This window comes from Mustelus asterias, chromosome 23, assembly GCF_964213995.1.
Source record: "Mustelus asterias chromosome 23, sMusAst1.hap1.1, whole genome shotgun sequence".
NCBI lineage: Eukaryota > Metazoa > Chordata > Chondrichthyes > Carcharhiniformes > Triakidae > Mustelus > Mustelus asterias.
Window position 1 is genome coordinate 56881261 of NC_135823.1, and position 21133 is coordinate 56902393.

At 44.0% G+C, this 21133-nt stretch overlaps 1 protein-coding gene across 1 annotated transcript in view; it reads right to left on the reverse strand.

Moving 5' to 3' along the window:
* The window catches only part of cacna1ha (calcium channel, voltage-dependent, T type, alpha 1H subunit a), a 493154-nt gene that overhangs the window by 17357 nt on the left and 454664 nt on the right, over window positions 1-21133 (reverse strand). The window contains exons 29-31 of the mRNA XM_078239890.1: window positions 6320-6398; window positions 5583-5704; window positions 1725-2015 (exon numbers count right to left, since the gene is read on the reverse strand). Coding sequence (XP_078096016.1) covers window positions 1725-2015; window positions 5583-5704; window positions 6320-6398 — 492 coding nt within the window. The remainder of the gene's footprint in view (window positions 1-1724; window positions 2016-5582; window positions 5705-6319; window positions 6399-21133) is intronic.

Below are 21133 nucleotides of genomic sequence, written 5' to 3' on the forward strand. Positions count from 1 at the left end.
ACCAACTTTTACAGATGCATCATAGAAAACATTCTTTCTGGTTGTATCACAGCTTGGTATGGCTCCTGCTCTGTCCAAGACCGCAAGAAATTACAAAGGGTCGTGAACGAAGCCCAGTCCATCACTCAAACCAGCCTCCCACCCATTAACACTGTCTACACTTTCCGCTGCCTCGGAGAAGCAACCAGCATAATTAAGGACACACGCACTCCGCACATACTCTCTTCCACCTACTTCCATCAAGAAAAAATACAAAAGTCTGAGGTCAGGTACCAACCAACTCAAGAACAGCTTCTTCCCTGCTGCCATCAGACTTTTGAATGGACCTACCTTATATTAAATTGCTCTTTCTCTACACCCTAGCTATGGCGGTAACACTACATTCTGCACACTCTCTTTTCCTTCTCTATGAACGGAATGCTTTGTCTGTATAGCGCGCAAGAAACAATACTTTTCACCATATACTAATACATGTGACAATAATAAATCAAATCAATTCAAGGTGCTTTGGAACTTCCCAAGATTGTGAAAGGTGCCACTGTAAGTGGAAATGTTATTTTCTTGAGACAATAGAAGTAATTACACACCATGAGTTAAATCTGCCTGTCCTGCAGTTGCGGTGGGGGCAAGAAAGATTCAATCGACTCACACTGATGCTGCTCTTCAACATGTTCCCACCTCCCTGCACTTTTCCCAGAGGCAAACACCCAGCAACAATGGCAACCTGCCCTGCAGCAGAGGGTAGCCAGTTAAGTCCCTGAATAGGGCAATCAGGAGAGGCAGTGGTGTAGTGGTATTGCCACTGCACTAGTAATCTAGAGACCTAGGTTAATCCCATCATGGCAGATGGTGAAATTTGAATTCAGTAAAAATCTGGAATTAAATGATTGACCATGAAACTGTTTTTGATTGTTGTAAAAACCCATCTGGTTCGCTAATGTCCTTTAGGGAAGGAAATCTGTCATCCTTACCTGGTCTGGCTACATGTGACACCAGATCCACAGCAATGTGGTTGACTCTCAAATGGTCTCGGGAATGGGTAATAAATGCTGGCCAGCCAGCAGCGCCCACATCCCATGAACAAATTAAAATATAATAATCCAGATGGTCGAAATTGATTAAAATTTTTCTGATGGCGCACAATGGCCTGGAAACAGAGGTGGTTTCGCAGTGGTGGGTCTGAGCTAAAAACCATGTGAGGACTTTTATTAAGTGCCAACATTGAGCTGCAATGCTTGGGTCCCCAAAGCAGAAGGCCACAGCAACCAATCCATGGAAAATGATGCCTTTGCAAAAGTGGCTCTAGCAGCAATGTCAACTACTGCCTTTCTATGAAGGTGTTGCTGCCACCTACACTGTGAAGGGGGTCAGTAACCCTACCATACCTTGCACAGAACGGATCTCCTGATGTTGGAACCCAACCACTGTCCTTCATTGCGCAGCTCTTGAAGGCAGCTTTTAAATTGGGAGCCTCCAGGAAGGTTATGTCCAACTGACATTTTGACATAGAATTGAGCTGATGTCAGAATTGTGACATGCACAGGAAAATTCAGACCAAAGTGTGATTAAAATGAAAACAGCACCTATTTTGTACAGGTACTCTTGAATGTGTTTTTATGATACCCGGAGAATTTAATAGACAAGTCTGCCCCCTGATTAAAATATTCAATCTAAATCACACTCACTGTCAATTGTTTTACATGTACTGGTGATTCGAGTCTTACTGAGTCCTGGCCAGCTCCTGAAGCTCTACTATCGAGGGAAGGGGTTTGCCCAATGTTGCTGCTCGATGCTCCCTGGGCCCGTGACATTTCCAGCTCGATTTCTGCATCAAGCTCTGCATCCTCTTTGGCTTCCTTGTTGCTCTCCTCCAAGTGTTTCATTAGAACGGCGACCACTACATTGACCAGCACAAACTGAGCGATTAGAACAAAAGTGACAAAGTACACAGGAGAGAAGAAGGGGAGGTAAGTGAGGCAGTGCCTATCCTCACTTCCACATTCTCGCAATGTATCCTGTGAAAATACAGAAGAGCAAAGAGTCACCTTTTAGTAATAACTTGAATTTAAATACCACCCTCAACCTAGCAAGATTTCCCAAAAGTATTCACAGTGGTGAAAATGGATGGAGGACAGTGGTGTTAGAGCTCAGGAAAGTGAGCGAAGGAATGGTGCGAAAGGTGGCTTTGATGAGGCTTTTGAAGTGGGGAGAGAGATGTAAAGGCGAGGGATTTAACAAGGAGTTGGGGCAAAGATAACTGAAGACTTTGCCACTGAAGGTAGAGAGAAGTAGAGTTCTAAGAGCACAGGGTACCTATCAGCACATTGGACTGGAGGACATTTTAGAGGTAAGATCTTGGGGAGTTTGTAAATAAGGACAAGGATTTTAAATTCAGTGTAGTGAGTGACAGGATGGATAGATGTGCTGGTTACGTGCACTGCCCATGCTAAATATACCTGAACAGATGCTGAAATGTGGCATCTAGGGGATTTTCACAGTAACTTCATTGCAATGTTAATGTAAGCCTACTTGTGACACTAATAAATAAACTTTAAAATTTTAAACTTTAAACTTTAGAAGTAAGGAGCAGCAAGTACTAGTATGGGATAGGATGCACGTGCAGAATTTTGAATTGCGTTCAAGTGTATGTAGGATTGTTGATACGAATAGATTAGTTATATACAATGTGTGGGGCTCTAATTTCCTCATACTTATGCTTTAAAGATGCAAAATAATGCTCTTTTTACTCTTAACTGTGATTCATAAGACCATATTATTCTATATTGAGGACATCAAGATATAGGTGAAGGGGCAAGTTTGAGAAGGGTGGGCCTTCATGAATAACCTCAGCCGGTACGGGAATTGAACCCAAATTGTTGGCGTTGCTCCGCATCACAAACAAAGGGTTCAGCCAACTATGCTAAACTGATGCCCCACGGGGCAGCACAGTGGCTAGCACTGCTGCCTCACAGCGCCAGGGACCTGGGTTCAATTCCCGGCTTGGGTCACTGTCTGTGCGGAGTTTGCAGGTTCTCCCCGTGTCTGCATAGGTTTCCTCTGGGTGCTCCGGTTTCCTCCCAAAGTCTGAAAGAAGTGCTGGTTAGGTGCATTGGCCATGCTAAATTCTCCCTCAGTGTACCCGAACAGGTGCCGGAGTGTGGCGACTAGGGGATTTTCACAGTAACTTCATTGCAGTGTCAATGTAAGCCTATTTGTGACTATTAAATAAATTTTTAAACTTTTACTTTAAGATAAACTGTTCAGTGAATGTAATCATTTTACTGTCTCTTACAAGATTCAAATTATGTTGTAATTCTACCTTGATATCGGACAGCGTAAACTTAAAAGTAACCTTGTTCTCGAGGTTATACCCATAAATTTCATTAATGCAATCTACGATTCCACAAGAGCCCATTTAGTAAATTTGATACCTGTTGGTAGCCGTTGATATAACCCTATATCTATTCAGTATTGTTCTAAATTGCATCACTCTTCAGTAAGGTACTAGGCATTAACTTTGACTCGGTGGCTCAATTCAGGATGCTGATTGCTATTTTTTTAATCTTCTTAGGGCACTGAGCTGAGCATTCATAAAACACCTCTTTCTGCAGCTCATGTGTCCAGTTCAATCATAATTATAGTAATTTTACTGAGATCCTTGGCATTTCGAAAAAGAAAAGTCTCATCTCATGTGAAGGTCATATTGCATCTTGTGCGCATACTGCACATGCAGGGGTCATTATTTTGAAAGAAGATTAGTTCAAATGACCACAAGGTGGGTAGCACAGTTTCATCCTACCATTTCAGAACTCAGCTAAAACCTGTAGCTTGGGAGAACTGTGCAGTGATACTGAGGACATGATTAAATCTATTTGTCCACGGCAAGGGCAGCCCACTGCATGAATTCTAGCAGAATGGTGAACTGAAAAGCAAGATGAGAAATAGAAAGTCCAGAATTAGCTTTATTTCTGCAATATGAGGGGAACAGATCAGCCTCTTACTCTCTGTAGCCGTTTCTAGTTTGTGGATTAAACACCTTGCAAAGATTGCAATCAACCTATAGAAGGATTAGTTTCTTTCTTAATTTACATCAACTTCTGTGGTAGCATTCCCACAATTATTTTGCATCTCCTTTTGAAATATCAGCCCTGTCAATTTCACAAATACAGGATTAAGCAGCCTGCAGTTAGACTTTACAGCAGGCTTGTCAGAAAAATCATTGACTACTCCATCAGAATGTGCTGTAATTGACAAGAAGATTCGATGGATACGGTTAATGCATCTTTCAAATATGACTTGAATTTATTACCCAGATCAAACATGCTCTCTCATATTTGGGTGAAAGTGTTGTAAGCATTATACCACTTCCCAAAGAAGACCCTGAGAATTGTTAACTAAAAGTGAAAAATCAAAGTGCAGAAGGAGGCCATTCAGCTCGTCGGGTCTGTACTGACTCTCCGAAAGAGCATCTTACCCAAGTCTGAGTAAATTGCTCTTTGAGAGTTAGAATCCCTACAGTGCAGAAGGAGGCCATTTGGCCCATTGAGTCCACACTGACCACAATCTCACCCAGGCCCTATCCCCATAACCCCACTTATTTACCCTGATAACCCCCTGACACTAAGGGGCAACTTTAGCATGACCAATTGATCTAACCTGCACATCTTTGGACTGTGGGAGAAAATTGGAGCACCCGGAGGAAATCCACGCAGACATGGAGAGAATGTGCGAACTCCACAAAGACAGTGATCCGAGGTTGGAATTGAACCCAGGTCCCTGGCGCTGTGAAGCAGCAGTGCTAACGACTGTGCCACAATGCCGCCCAAAGTTGGGCAGACTTGATGGGCTGAATGGTCTCCTTCTGCACTGAAAGAATTATTTGATCCTATGGTTTTATTCTATGCTTCTCCTAAAGTTTAGTTTAAAGTTTATTTATTAGTGTCACAAGTAGACTTACATTAACACTGCAATGAAGTTACTGTGAAAATCCCCTTGTCACCACACTCCGGCACCTGTTTGGGTACACTGAGGGAGAATTTAGCATGGCCAATGCACCTAACCAGCACATCTTTCGGACTATGGGAGGAAACTGGAGCACCCAGAGGAAACCCACACAAACACGGGAAGAACATGCAGATTCCGCACAGATAGTGACCCAAGCTGGGAATCAAACCCAGGTCCCCGGCACTGTGTGGCAGCAGTGCTAACCACTGTGCCTCCTAGCCCAGCTGTGATCAGGTAGTCACTGTGAAGGTATTCCCGATCAAAACGCATCCTAATTGTGTAGGACCAATAAGCTACACTCATCTGGAATACAGCTACTCAAATAATAATAAATAGAATTCTCAACAATCAGCCAGATATCTTACCCAAAGCATTAAAATTCAGAAACATTATATCAGAATATTATATCTTAATATATTTCCAAAGATTGTGATAATTACTGGTGAACAAAGTAAAGTGAGTTGAATATAAATACTGATAAATTAGATCATTTAATTTCATTGGGACATTCTAATTAATAGGTTCTTGGTACATTACTAATGTTTGAGCTTAACAGTTCAGTGGTAGTAATTACATACCTTCATTATTCCATTCCAGTTATCACCAGTAGAAACACGGAATAAAGTAAGAAATGCCATTCCGAAATTTTCAAACGTTGCATGTCGACTCAAGCCTTCGCAGGGATTTTCATCACTACAAACTGAAAAACAAAATAATGCAATGAAATTATTGAAGACTACATAAAGAGCCTAATCTAACTGAGAATTCTCTTTTATTTGAATTTCCACTGTTTTGTGCCAAACTTTAGTTTGGACATATTTTAAAATGGAAAAATAAATATGATGAGTTTTCACATTTAAAGTTTGTAATAGTTTGGGCACAGTCCACACAGGCCAATTGGCATTGGCGCGCTGGTAAGATAGGGCGAGAGGCAAAAAACAAAGTGGGTTCGCACCTGGCTTCTCACCTCTGTCGATCTTGCAGGCCCCGTTTTGCCGGCGAAATCAGCCTCGCGCCCAGGAAAGGCGTGAGGCTGATTTAAATATAACATGTCATTAATGAACTCCGAATGCAGTCGTCTGGGCTCAATTACCTTAGTCCCCTCACTGGTCGAGGTGCTCACTGGTGAGGATCACAGATGGTTCCCACCAATGTCAGTGGGACCAGAGGCCATTGAATCCCCCCTCCCCCGGGTGGATGGTGGCAGGTTCTTTATACAAGAATCATATGTTCTTGTATAAAATAAACCTCACAAATTATAAATACTGTTGTTCTTTGGTGGCTATAACAGAGATATAATCAATTAAGTTCTCACCCAGCTTTCCAAAGAGCTCAACTCCAAGAGCCGCATAGATAAAAAACAAAAGCATGAACAATAAGCCAAGATTCCCCACCTGAAAGATAAAAAAAGGTTTGTTTATATAATGCAAAGAGATCATAGCATTAGTGTCATTCCAACATTGCAAGGCTATAGGGAAAGAAAGGAGCTTTGGGAATACAAGCTAATACAAGCTAAGGAGCTTAATACAAGCACAAATGGGCTGAATAGCCTGCTTCTGTATGATAAGATTAAAAAAAATAAAGTCACATAATTATTTAAAGACAAATTTATATATTATGCAAAATCTGGGATTCAAAGAGATGGAAACACAGCGGAAGGCCATTTGGTCCCTCTGTTCAGTACCAGTGCTGGCACTTCAAATGGACCCATTGTGACAACTCAGACCCAAAAGCACTACAGTCAGGAAAAGTTGCAATTTCTTATGATGTCTCTGTCCTTCTGACCTGCTGACCCTTGACCTGGAAGCAGTACCAACAGGGAGGAATTTAAGGTCTGAAAGCCATGTGGCTGGTAGACTCGGAGAGAACCACAGAAGAAACAGAGCATCAGCAGGAGAGGAAGAGAGGAGGCACATTTTATGTGGAGATATGAGTGTAATACAGTTAAAATAGACAGAAAGCTGAGGACAAGGTTAGAACGGAGATCATATACTGAGCAATTCCATGGCTCTGCTTCAGTTTTGTCAGAGCTGACCAGACAATTTAATTAGGTTTAATAAAGGAGTCAGCTACATGAGTCTCTGGGGAATCTGTATCATCAAGCCTGTCATGAACCTGGCTGGGAGGCAGCGTGGTTAGCATGGCTGCCTCACAGTGCCAGGGACCCAGGTTCGATTCCGACCTTGAGTCACTGTCTGTGTGGAATTTGTACATTCTCCCTGTGTCTGCGTGGGTTTTCTCCGGGTGCTCCGGTTTCCTCCAAAGATGTGCTGGTTAGATGGATTGGCCATGCTAAATTGTCTCTTGGTGTCTCAAGATGTCTAGATTAGGGAGGAACTAGTGGGGTAAATATGTTGGGTTTACAGGATAGGGCCTGGGTAAGGTGCTCTTTCGGAGAGTCTGTGCAGACATGATGGGCCAAAAGACCTTCTTCTGCACTATAGGGATTCTGTGATTCGCTAAGGAAGTTCTGCAGGAGTGTGCTGTTTTGGTGACAGCTGTCTCCAGGGGTCTTCGATGGAGTGAAGCTACAATTACAGATGACTTAAGGACCAAATCCATTTGGTGAAAATTGAGAGATTCTGTGACCCGGATGCTGAGTTTGATAGACTGTCAGATTACATGTGGTGCCACATTTGTATGGGGAACAATGTGAATGCTTTGCGACCTCGCGAGATAACCTTTTGTGCATCATCTATTCCATGTTTAATTCGGCCCATCGAGTCCACAGAGAATCTTACCCAGGCTCAAGAAACACCACCTCATTTTTTGATTATGCATTATTTAGCCTTATGGACTCAACATTGATTTCAACAATTTCATATCATAACCACTGCTCCCATTAATACAGACATTAACTGATGGTGATGGTTCCATTTTTCCCATCTACACCTCCTCCAGACCCACTTTTCATTTCTTCACTTGTCCCATTACCATCCTTTCTGCCATGTGCCATCATCTCTTTTGTCATTTGATCTCTCCTACTTTCCACCCTATCACAGATTTTCCCTTTTGTGCTTACCTTCCACCCCCCTCTTGTCCCTGACCCCGTGCTTGCTTAAAACCCCTCGCATTTCTAATGTTTCCAGTTTCCGACAACAGGTTGTCAACCTGAAAAGCTATGAGATCAATGGACCTTCCCATCGTCTGAGATCAATGGACCTTCCCACTGTCCGTCCCTCACCTGCTCTGATTCTTGTGGTGGGCAGGCCAGTTGAATTCCGGTGTAATTCTCTTTCCACAGATACCGGTCCATCTGTTGATGATGACTTTGGGACTTTGACATGTACAAACGCGGGTGGACAGAGAGTCATGTAATACTCATACATTGTGTTTGTACCCTTCAAGATTGGTATTGGCAAAAAAGCAAAACTGTGTTGGATTGATCAAACAGCTGTAGTGTAAATTAATCTTTAGTCCTATGAGCAAAGAAAATCAAACATCAAGGTCATCCCCCCCGCAGACTAACTACCACTACACAACACAGCTGGAATTTTACCGCCACACCTGCCCTGGAATTGGGATGGGCATGGCTCACAGAATGGTATTCTTCGTTGGCCTCGGGTGGGATCTTATGAGCCTCAGGCGGGCTAGGCGGTAAAATTCCTGCACATTCCTGCAAATGTGGTACCGCCATCTGTCCCTCTCCTCATCCTACCACAGTTCAGGAACACCATCAAAACTATCAGCTTTTTCCAGGGGAAAGATATCCTGTTTTGGCGACTCTGCTTTTCATTTTCAACAGCATCATAGTCTCAGATACTGACATGCATTTTCACCCATGTGGAAAGTAACAGGTCTGAACTAGCCATTAAGGAAGTGTATTCCGCAGACGGTAACAAATTTGAGAAACTGCAGGACTGAGCTACATGTTGATGGACAGAGCAAAGGCTGCAGGTCTGCGTCAATATCTTTGGAGACTGAAAAATATGGAAGTGGCAAATGTTTTTTTCATGATGTTAAGCTCCCGACCTCTCACCACTGAAGGGGCACCATCACCACAAGGATTGCAGTAGATCAAGAAGGTCACCACAATTTTCCCAGGGCAACTGGGGATGAATAATAAAAATGGGCCTCGTCAGCAATGTCCGCATACCAGCAACAAAAAGAAGTGGGGCGAATATGGCCTATTTAATGATTTAAAGTTCCAATGCAATAAAAATCCACCAGGGTAAATTTTGAAAATGAGAGAAAAAGGCTTTGACAGATAGATAATAGGTGGCTTTGATAAAATGTACAACTGGTTAGAATTTCTATATTAAAGGTTTTTATTCAGGTTTTTAAAAAGCAGACAGCATGTTGACTAATGTTCTAATTCAGGCGAGATGCCTTGCTCAACACAAATGCAGTTCAAAGACGCAGAGAGGGAGGTCAGAACACCAGAGTCATTATACTCTAGAATTTCTGGTGATTAATTTTCGTTTCCACATTAGAAAAAGGGCTGCCAGAAATTGAGTACACTGATCTTTGTGTCTGATTCTTCAATCTACCCGACTGCTGAGTGGTAGTCTGCATCAGGAGCAGCAATATTGTAAAGTTCACACTAGTTCAAATGGAAGATTATTGAGCTAAATAGCACGCTAAAAATGAAGGGAAGGACTAGTATGGGAGGAAGTTTCAGCTCATGTCTTCATCAGGAGGGATGGGCAATGGCAACAGAGAATCTCGCAAGATGTCCAAACTGCATTGATGTAAAAACGTGACGCAATTGTCCCCACCCTCCGTAAGTGATGTAACGTGATTTCTGACATTCAACTTCAGGAACCCCAATATTATAAATTTGAATCTAATTATAAGTTCTCTATGCCTGATAATAATTCCCCCCTTCCCCGCCCCATCCCCGATAGATTATCCATTCACATCGGCGTGCCGTAAATTACGACTGGCTTCTGATGGCGTGCATCTGGCGGACAGACCCACCGGAGGAGCTCAGGTGAGTGCACTGCGGAGCTCAGGTGAGTGCACTGCTCGGGGGGGGGGGGGGGGGGGGGGGGGGGGGAAGAGGGTCATACATGGGCTGTACCCAGGCACTGCTCCTGTGGAGGGAAGGGGGTTGTTTCGTGGTGGGGTTGGGTTGGGGTCGCGGGAGTGTTCCATTTTAATTTTTGTATACTGGGGTGGCCTTTAAATACGGCATCCCCATCAAAAAAATAATAAGGCTGGAATGTTACCACCGTTCACGGCGGCAGGATTTTCCCATCCCACCTGCAGTGAATGGTGATTTAACTGGGCGCCAAATTCTCGTTGCAGCAGGAGCGTGGCGTGAATGGCTGGTAAGGTCGCGCTGTAGGTTGCTGGTGGGCTGGACTCAGTCGGAGTCTGCCCCGCCAGCGTGACATCATGGGACTCACCCCTTCAACTTTTTTTGACCAAGTCCCAAGCACTATGACGGCTGCAATGCTGCATTTCCTTCCCATTGCCACACTCTGCATAAAATAGGGAAAATTCCGCCCGATGTATGTGCTGTCAAATCAAAACAAAATCAATTCAGCCTTAAAACAGACTGAGCTAGTTTGTAGAATAAATAATTTGTGGAATCATGAATCAGGAAGGTTGGTGGAGAAACTGAATCTCAGTTCTGCCATTAAAGTGCCTCTAAGACAGGACAAGAGTAATGTGGTATTTGTTAAGACACCTCTTATGAATGCATTATGTCAGCAAAATATTTACGAGCTATTAAGATATTGATTCTGGGATCTGTTTGTAACTCAGCAGAGAGAATGACAATGGCAAAATCCATAATTAAGCACTAAATATCCTCTGTCAGAAGTGTGCAAAACAATAAACTAGTCCATGCTGATTAACTGGGGAGGCTATAGGCTGGAACATTTAATCAAAAAATGAGAGTTGCTTATTCTTGAGGGCACTCCAGACAAATGGAGACTGTTGTTATTACAATTAATTCCAGGATGGATAGCATCACAAAGGTTAAACTTCACTGATTTCACAAGGATGGTGGGACAGTGGTTAACACTGCTGCCTCACAGCGGCAGGGACCTGGGTTCGAATCTGTGTCTGCGTGGGGTTTCCTCCGGGTGCTCCGGTTTCCTCCCACAGTCTGAAAGATGTGCTGGTTAGATGGATTGACCTGAACAGGCACTGGAATGTGGTGACTAGGGGATTTTCACAGTAACTTCACTGCAGTGTTAATGTAAGCCTTACTTGTGACTAATAAATAAACTTTAAAACTTTACTTTCTGATGTTACCTATTGATTCGCCATTAGGCTGGTGACACATGCATAAGATCTTCAGTTGCTGCCCTGAATGCTTTTTTTTGCTGTAATATTATGATTCTCTTAACAAACATAAGTGGTGAGTTTATTTGTAACATATTAATCCTGAATTATATTACACACATGAAAGACAATTTTACAGAAACATTTTAACACTTCATTGTCCAATTGATCCACTTATTGAGTTTTTTCTCCTACTCTCTGCTTTAATGTTAAATTTGATGGACAAATTAATTTGGTGTGGTGCCACCAAGTTGCAGCAATCAAGAATAGGTTTTCTAATCGGTACCAATACTTCTTAATCAGGAAGCATCAAACTGACTTTGTTGCAATTCAGAATATGCTACATTGAGTGGTTGAAAAATTGACCGTTAATTGCCTGCCTACCATCTAAAGGAATAATTAAGTTGAGTGATAGAATGCTCGCCACTTACCTGGGTGAGTGCATTTTTAAAAGGTTCATGCAAGGGATGTGGGCTTTGCTGGTTAGGCCAGCATTTATTGCCCATTCCTAACTGCCCTTGAGACTGTAAAATACAGCAGCCTACATGAATCACTGCAGTCCCTGTGGTGTAGGTTCCATCCACAGTGCCCATTAGGGTAGGAGTTCCAGGAATTTGATACAGCGATAATGAAGGAACAGAGATATAGTTCTAAGTCAGGATGGCATGCGACTTCGAGAAGAACTTGTAGGTTGGTGTTCACATACTGCCCTCGTCAGTATCAAAGGAGTCACATTTGGTACTGAACACCTTGCAGTCATCAGTGAATATATCCACTTCTGACCTTTTGATGGAGTGTAGATCATTGATGAAGCAACAGGTGGTTAGGTTTAGGACTCTACCTGGACAAACTTCTTTATCTGGGGCTGAGATGATTGGCCTTCAACAACCACAACCATCTCACTTTAGGTATTACCCCCAACCAGTGGAGAGTTTTGTCCATTCCCAGTACTTCAATATTGCCAGGAGCCCTTGATACTACATGCTCAAATGCTGCCTTGATGTCAAAGACAGTCACTCTCACCTCATCTCTGGAATTCAGATCTTTTGTCCAAATATTCCACAATATGTTCTGTGCCAGTATGACTGCACCCTATTCATGATAAAATTGTAAAACTCTCCCACATTCCTATTAAACACAAGCAAGGTTGCATAGTTTGGGAAACTAGCCTTTAAAACAGGGACCATGAGCTTAGGCCTCTCTCTGAGTCTACAAAATTTGGAGATGCTGGCGTTGGACTGGGGTAAACACAGTAAGAAGTTTAACAACACCAGGTTAAAGTCCAACAGGTTTATTTGGTAGCAAAAGCCACACAAGCTTTCGAGGCTCTGAGCCCCTTCTTCAGGTGAGTGGGAATTCTGTTCACAAACAGAACTTATAAGACACAGACTCAATTTACATGAATAATGGTTGGAATGCGAATACTTACAACTAATCCAGTCTTTAAGAAACAAAACAATGGGAGTGGGGAGAGCATCAAGACAGGCTAAAAAGATGTGTATTGTCTCCAGACAAGACAGCCAGTGAAACTCTGCAGGTCCACGCAACTGTGGGAGTTACAAATAGTGTGACATAAATTCTGATTCTAGGATCGCATGATAAAGACTCAGGAGGAAAAAAGCAGAAATATTTATGTGAAATAGTGTGACATAAACCCAATATCCCGGTTGAGGCCGTCCTTGTGTGTGCGGAACCTGGCTATCAGTTTCTGCTCCGCGACTCTGCGCTGTCGTGTGTCGCGAAGGCCGCCTTGGAGAACGCTTACCCGAATATCAGAGGCCGAATGCCCGTGACCGCTGAAGTGCTCCCCAACAGGAAGAGAACAGTCTTGCCTGGTGATTGTCGAGCGGTGTTCATTCATCCGTTGTCGCAGCGTCTGCATAGTTTCCCCAATGTACCATGCCTCGGGACATCCTTTCTTGCAGCGTATCAGGTAGACAACGTTGGCCGAGTTGCAAGAGTATGTACCGTGTACCTGGTGGATGGTGTTCTCACGTGAGATGATGGCATCTGTGTCGATGATCCGGCACGTCTTGCAGAGGTTGCTGTGGCAGGGTTGTGTGGTGTCTTGGTCACTGTTCTCCTGAAGGCTGGGTAGTTTGCTGCGGACAATGGTCTGTTTGAGGTTGTGCGGTTGTTTGAAGGCAAGAAGTGGGGGTGTGGGGATGGCCTTGGCGAGATGTTCGTCTTCATCAATGACATGTTGAAGGCTCCGGAGGAGATGCCGTAGCTTCTCCGCTCCGGGGAAGTACTGGACAACGAAGGGTACTCTGTCCACTGTGTCCCGTGTTTGTCTTCTGAGGAGGTCGGTGCGGTTTTTCGCTGTGGCGCGTTGGAACTGTTGATCAATGAGTCTAGCGCCATATCCTGTTCTTATGAGGGCATCTTTCAGCGTCTGGAGGTGTCTGTTGCGATCCTCCTCATTAGTTGTAAGTATTCGCATTCCAACCATTATTCATGTAAATTGAGTCTGTGTCTTATAAGTTCTGTTTGTGAACAGAATTCCCACTCACCTGAAGAAGGGGCTCAGAGCCTCGAAAGCTTGTGTGGCTTTTGCTACCAAATAAACCTGTTGGACTTTAACCTGGTGTTGTTAAATTTCTACAAAATTTAAACATGGCTAATGATAGAGTGGAAGGGTGATTAGCATAATCTGAACAATCCTGAAAAGTTGGATCAAGCAACAGAGTGACCTAGATGAGCAGTTTTTTTCAATCATGATTTATTTGGTAGCTAGCATGATGGAAGTGAATTTTTGTATCCTTTAGAAATACATAAACATGCTTTTGTTGAAAACTGACCAAGGAAGACATCAACAACAAGCTCTCCTTCCCCTAGCTCCCTCATCATGAAGAGTACCGCAGCATAATTAAAGATTTCAAAATAAATGAGACTGAAGCAATTGACAAGCTGAAGGGGTTTAAAACAAATAAACCCTCAGGGTTAGAATGTTGAGGGTCAGAGTTGAATGATATTGCAGATGCAAAACTTGGAAGCATAAAAAGCTGTAGGGAGGATTTTGTAGAACATGAAAAGGACATAGGCAAGTTGGTGGAATGGGCAAACAAGTGGCAAATAAAGGTTAATGCGGAGAAGTGTGAACTGATTCATTTTGATGGGAGAGACAGTATGAAATAAAGGATTTAGTTCTAAAGGGGGTGCAGGAACTAAGGGATCTGGGTATACGTGAATAAGTCATTGAGGTAGCAGGACAGATTGAGAGTAGTATTAATAGAGTGCTTTATTAATAGGGTGACAGACTACAAGCGTACAGAGATTATATTGAACTTGTATAAAACATTGGTTTGGCTTTGACTGGAGTACTGCGTCCAGATCTGGGTGTGGCACTTTAGGAAACATGTGAAGGCATCAGAGATAAGTGCAGGAAAGATTCACAAGAATGGCTGCAGGGATGAGAAACTCCAGTTACGTAAAAACCATTCCTGCTGATGGAAGGATCGAGAACAAGTAGCACAGAAATAAGGTCATTGGCAAAAGAAGCAATGGTGACATGAAGAAAAATGTTTTCATGCAATGAGTGGTTAGGCTCTGGAATGCAGTACCTGAGAGTGTGGTAGAAACAGGTTCAATCAAGGAATTCAAAAGGGGATTCGATTGTTATCTGGAAAGGGGGTAAAGTCAGATGAATGGCACAGGTGAATTGCCCATTCGGAGAGCTGGTGCAGACACAACAGGACTGTACCAATTTTGTGATTCTGTAATTTTGGTAATCAGTATTAGCAAGCTTTTTAAAAATTTAATCATTTATGGGATGTGTGCGTCACTGGCTAGGCCAGTATTTATTGTCCATCCCTAATTGCCCTTGAAAACATGGTGGTGAGCTGCCTTCCTGAACTGCTGCAGTGGACACTGGAGAAGTAACAGAAAATTGGAAATCAGTCAACGTGGTGCTTATATTTTAAAATCAAGTGCGACAGACCAGCCTTGAGAGCAACCATAGACTTACAAGTCTTATTTTCATTCTATATGAATTAATGGGATTGATAATCAGAGTACACCAGAGCATCAACCACAAAACAATAACAGGATTTACAACAGTCAGCATCAGAAGGGGAACATCCTGCCTGTCCAACCTCCTTGATTCATGTAAGGCATTTCTTCATAAACCAATCTGCTTTTGCTACTTATTTTCTTTGTTTGAAGAACCAACCTTTTTAATCATATTCTCTGCTTTTCCCCCTCTAACTTTTTCTGTACTGTGCTCTGTACTTTTCTTCTTTCATACTTTAAAAATCCATAATAAGGCTTATTTGATTGCAATGCTTTTAGATTTTACGTAAATTTATCAGCAAGCATGTACATTATTGCATTTGTGGAAGTCAATCTCTGATAAGTCGCAGCGGTGTATCAATCACTCCTATTACACTGATATCATCAGTCACCCAATTGATCACATAATTGCTTTGCAACACAGAGGAAAAGTCTCCTAATTGAATGGTTTTGTTATTTGTACAAGATGTTAATTTGGTTGAACAGAACGTTTTATTACATCTTTCAATCAGGCAGCCTTCCAATAAAACTAACTAGATTGGTTCACACTCAAGTCTCTGTTCAAGTGTATGATTTTGGCAAGAACCTTTTACCAGAGAAGGCAAATCAGTCAATTCTTAACAACAGACTACAAAGGTTTTTTTAAAAAAAGACAAAGAAATAGTCAAAAAGAAAAATATATTGATTTTTTTGAAAGCTGTCCCATTTCTGGGCAAAATAATTTATCATTTGCCAAATCCTGCTGTTAAATCAATTTAGCATAAAGTATTTCAAATAAACACACACAGCTGGTAAATTAAATTAAAATTTTACAATTTCCATGTGATAAATCATGGTCTCACTGGGACCTCCCAGGATTACAACAGAGCCATGCTTTTAAAAGGCTGCATACAGATATACATAATTTGTTCTATCATCTCTCTGAACGGGAGCTGTGGGGATATGCTGGAATCTCGGGCCAAGTCCCCCCTGTTTTGAGGCTAAATGCCCACAGCAGTGGGAAAACCGGAGTGTTTTGTGTTGGCGCTGGCCGCGTCTCTCAGATGGGATTCACCCCCCTGAAAGGTGTGAATGAGCTCATTTCGAGCAACCTGGCGGCCATCCCCGCTGTCCAGAGACCGGGCTGCCATTTTAAAAGGGCTCCCCAGTCTCCGCACTCCGAGACAGGGCACCCTCCCTCCCCAAAGAATTAAATGGTTCCCCCCCCACAACCTTCCCCCTTCCCTCCCTGCACTGACCTGGGGAGCACCACCAACCAATCACCAAAGAAGGGCATCCTCTCCCTCACCCATAGATAATGGGTTACCACCCCAGCCAACAACATACAGGCATGAGGGTGAGCCTGCCACACCCCCAGACCTCCCCACTCAGCCCTCTTCCCTCTCAGACCCCCACCACTCAGGCCTGTTTCCCCCTCAGACCCCCTTCCCCTTCAGATTCCCCCCTCCTTCAGCAACCCCGCCCCACTCAGTCTCCTTTCAAGCCACGTGCATTTGCGGTGCCCACAGTGCACTGTCCTCTGGCACTCCGCCACTGACACCCTGCGCTGGCACCTTGGGCCCCAAGAGTGGTCTCAGGGAGGTAAGCACAGTGGCAATTTTTCTCTCCGCTGCTGCCAGGCTGCACAGGAAGGGGTCCTGGGTGGGCTCAAATTGATTATGGTTTGCAAAAGAGGAAGTGAAACCACAGCCTGTCAATCAGGCTCAAACTCTCATTGTTGCCATCAGGATCAATGGGGCACTTGTGGTGCATTCAACTGTGAAGGGAAATGAAAATAAACCCAGGTGGCTGGAGGATGATAGTAATCTATTGAGCAGTCAGTGTCAGAGACACTGCACCATGAATTTGTTACAGATCAAAGGTTTTCATTTGAATGGAAAGGGTTTCAAAGATTTCAGCTTGCTTGGGAGGCCTCAGCAACTTCAAATCAAAGCTTAGGGCTGAGTGCACAGCTCTGCAGAATAGAACCACCTCCCGCAGCGTTCGCCCCCCCCGCCCCCCCCGCCCCCCCCCCCCCCCCCGCCCCCCACTGTGAAATTGACATCTCCTCCTGTCAGAGGACTTCAAAGGGGTCTGCGCACATGTAAGGCTTCTGACAGGGAGAAAGGAAAATCTCTGCTGCAGGATAGAGTGCTGCAATGATTTAAAATCCTGCCAGATGACAAGGGGGGAGCATGGCGATTAAAGTTGTTTGGCCAATTCAGAATTTTCACAGCTGACAGCAGGACTGCAGATGTTGATCATAGAGCTGCCTGAAATCACCATGCCAAGGGTGATCTTCAGGTCTGCCAGAGCTACAAGGGGCAGTCCAGCTATGACACCTGCATCCCAGCAGAGAGTGGCAAGATCAAACCCTTGCCCCCAGCCTGAGCCCACCCAATCCCTAGGACCCTTGAGAGACCTTTCCTCTACAGCCTGGCAGCAGTAGAGGGGCAAATGGTCACTGGACCAAACTCTATGAGCCCTCTCAGTGCCCAAGGTACTAGGCCAGGGTGTCAGTGCCAGGGGTGGGGTACTGTTGACATTACCAAGGCATATGGCCTGAAGGCAGGCTAAATGGTGGGTCTGAGGGGAAAGGGGGCTGTGTAGCATGTCTAAGGGGAAGGGGGATTGTGTGGAGTGTATGAGGGGAAAGGGTGTTGTGGGGGAGGGTCTGAGGGGGTTCAGATCAGTTCACTCTCATTTCTGCATGGTGGGTGTGTGTAGGGTGGGGGTGGAGTGACCTCTGATTTGAGTGGTGGGGTAGAGAATGTCCCTCTTTTCTGAGGGGTTTGCACTACTTCCCATGATCCTCAAGGTCAGCACGCCATGTCCCCACATGTGGGTAGCAAGTGTAAAGCTCGCCTATTGTCATTCCCACTGGCAGGCCAGGTGAATGATGGGAGACTAGTGAATTGGCTGTTAAATCCACTAATGAAATTCAAATTAGCAGGTCTGCATCATTATCGGGTTGGTATCCGCTCTGCGCAGGAAACTGATTGGGGCCGGCAGGGCGGGCCAGGTGAATCCCGAGAGCTCTCACGCCCGTCGGGAATCCCGATATTTGATCGCTGCCCCATTCACCAGGGCATCGGAATTCCCATCGGCCATCTGAGGTGGTCGAAGATTCTCCCCCCTCAGTCTATTTTTAAAAATTTAATCTGTCTCCAAAATTGGACATTATAGCACTTGATGCACCAGGTGTCAGTATCAAGCCCCCTCTGATCATTTAGGTTGCGGACAGGTGCATGGAAAACTTGCTTCATTTTGCTCCAACGTCCAAAGATCATCCATTTGTGCACCAGCATTTCTCTTTTGCATTCTCAGGATGTGGGCATTAACAGTAATGCTGGCTTTTATTGACCTTCCTGAGTTGCCCTTGAGGGAAGTGCTGATGGGCCTTTTACGAACATTTCAGTCCATGCACGAACAATGCTGTTTGGTAAGGAGTACCAGGATTTTGAACTCATAGGAATGAATGAAGGTAAATTTATGTCCAAGCCAAGATAGTGCATGACTTGGAGGTGATGATATTCCCATGTGTCTCTTGCCCTTGTCCTTGTGGAGATCATGGTTTGGGAGATGCTGCCAAAGATGCCTTTGCTGCACGCATCCTGCAGATAGTTTCTGATGGTGGAGAAAATGGATGGGGTGCCGAACTGTAATGGCTTTTGTCCTTTATGGTGTTGAGCTTTTGGATCTGCACCAATCTGGGAAATGGAGAATATTCAATTGTATGCCCATTGAGAGTCAGTAGGTGAGTTGAAAAAGTAGGTCAACCTCACAGAAGAATAATTCTGGAGAAGGTAGGGCAACTGAACTTCATATATGGCCCCAACACCAACAAAAACAGCAGACATTCAAGCCATCAGTCTGGGCACATGCAAACCGATGCCTCAGTTAAGAAAGAACAGTACCATAAGTCACTGTACCATCCAGACCTGTGCAAGTCCCTGATCCGAGCTGACATAGCCTGACATGAGCCAACACAAACCGTGCAGTCTCCCTCGACCTTTAGCGCGGGAATTCTTGTTGTTTGTCTGCACAGTTTACCTACCGATTTTTGTGGTGAACATGTCAAAAAGACCATCAAATACCCTTATGGCTAACAATGAGAAATGGAAAAGGAAGCATAATTTGTTATCAATTACTAAGAAAGTAGAGTTGCTGCAGAAATTTTGACCATGCTGCGTCTATGAGTGGAGGACATGCCCCTGTCTACATTAATGGGGACGAAGTAGAAATCATCGAGAGCTTCAGGTTTTTAGGTGTCCAGATCACCAAAAACCTGTCCTGGTCCCCCCATGCCAACACTATAGTTAAGAAAGCCCACCAACGCCTCTACTTTCTCAGCAGGCTAAGGAAATTTGGCATGTCCGCTATGACTCTCACCAACTTTACAGATGCACCATAGAAAGCATTCTTTCCGGTCTATCATAGCTTGGTATGGCTCCTGCTCTGTCCAAGATTGCGAGAAACAACAAAGGGTCGTGAAAGAAGCCCAGTTCATCACTCAAACCAGCCTCCCATCCATTGACACTGCCTACAATTTCCGCTGCCTCGGAAAAGCAGCCAGTGAAATTAAGGACCCCACGCACCCTGGACATTCTCTCTTCCATCTTCTTCTGTTGGGAAAAAGATACAAAAGTCTGAGGACGCGTACCAACCGATTCAAGAACAAGTTCTTTCCTGAGACATCAGGCTTTTGAATGGACCTACCTCGCATTAAGTTGATCTTTCTCTACACCCTAGCTATGACTGTAACACTACATTCTGCATTCTCTCCTTTCCTTCTCCATGAACAGTATGCTTTGGCTGTATAGTGTCCAAGAAACAGTACTTTTCACTGTACACTAATACACGTGACAATAATAAATCAAATCAAATCTATGAGGCAATTGAGTAAGGAATTAGAATAGAATCCCTACTGTACAGAAAGAGGCCATTTGGCCTAACGAGCCTGCACCAACAATAATCCCACCCAGGCACTACCCTCGTAACCCAAGGTATTTACCCTGCTAATTCCCCTAACCTACACATTTTGAGACACTAAGGGGCAATTCAGGATGGCCAATCAACCTAACCTGCATGTCTTTGGACTGTGGGAGGAAACCAGAGCACCCGGAGGAAACCCATGCAGACATGGGGAGAATGTGTGAACTCCACACAGACAGTCACTCGAGGCCGGAATTGAACCCGGGTCCCTGGCGCTGTGAGGCAGCAGTGCTAACCATTATGCCACTGTGCCACCCTCAGTTTGGGGCAGTACCAGCACCTGATACAATCTAATGAAACAGAAAGGCAAATAGTTGAAATTTTATATTGAAAGTGATTCATAAATGTTAATGAATAATAGGAAAACTTTGCATAGCTCAAAAAATAATGAACATGATCGTGTTATGCTGGAATGGATTTGTCAGCACAGGAGTGACTGCCCCATTGATCATGCAGCAAGCCAAGATCTATCACGAAGAATTGAGGCTTGAAGGTGCATGCGTATATGCAACAGATTGGTTCCAGATATTCAAGCATCATGCTATCAAGTTTTGTAGTGATGAAGCATCTGCAGAGTGTGACGCCACTGAAAAATGTATGATATGTTTGCTACGCTAACTTCAGATGCAAACCTTTCTCCAGAACAAATTTCCAATACTGACAAAACCAGTCTGTTCTGGCGGTATATCCCTAGGAAAACACTAGCAATGGTTGTGGAGAGTGCATCAATGGGAGTTAAGAATACAAAGGATAGGCTGACTGACCATGATTGTGCCAATACAGCTGGCACATACAAATGTAAATTGGTTGTATTCGGGAAAGACAAATGTCCCAGGTGCGTCAAGGGTATTTGGACATTACCTGTTCACTGTTAGCCAATAAGAGAGCCTGGGTAACCAAGGACATG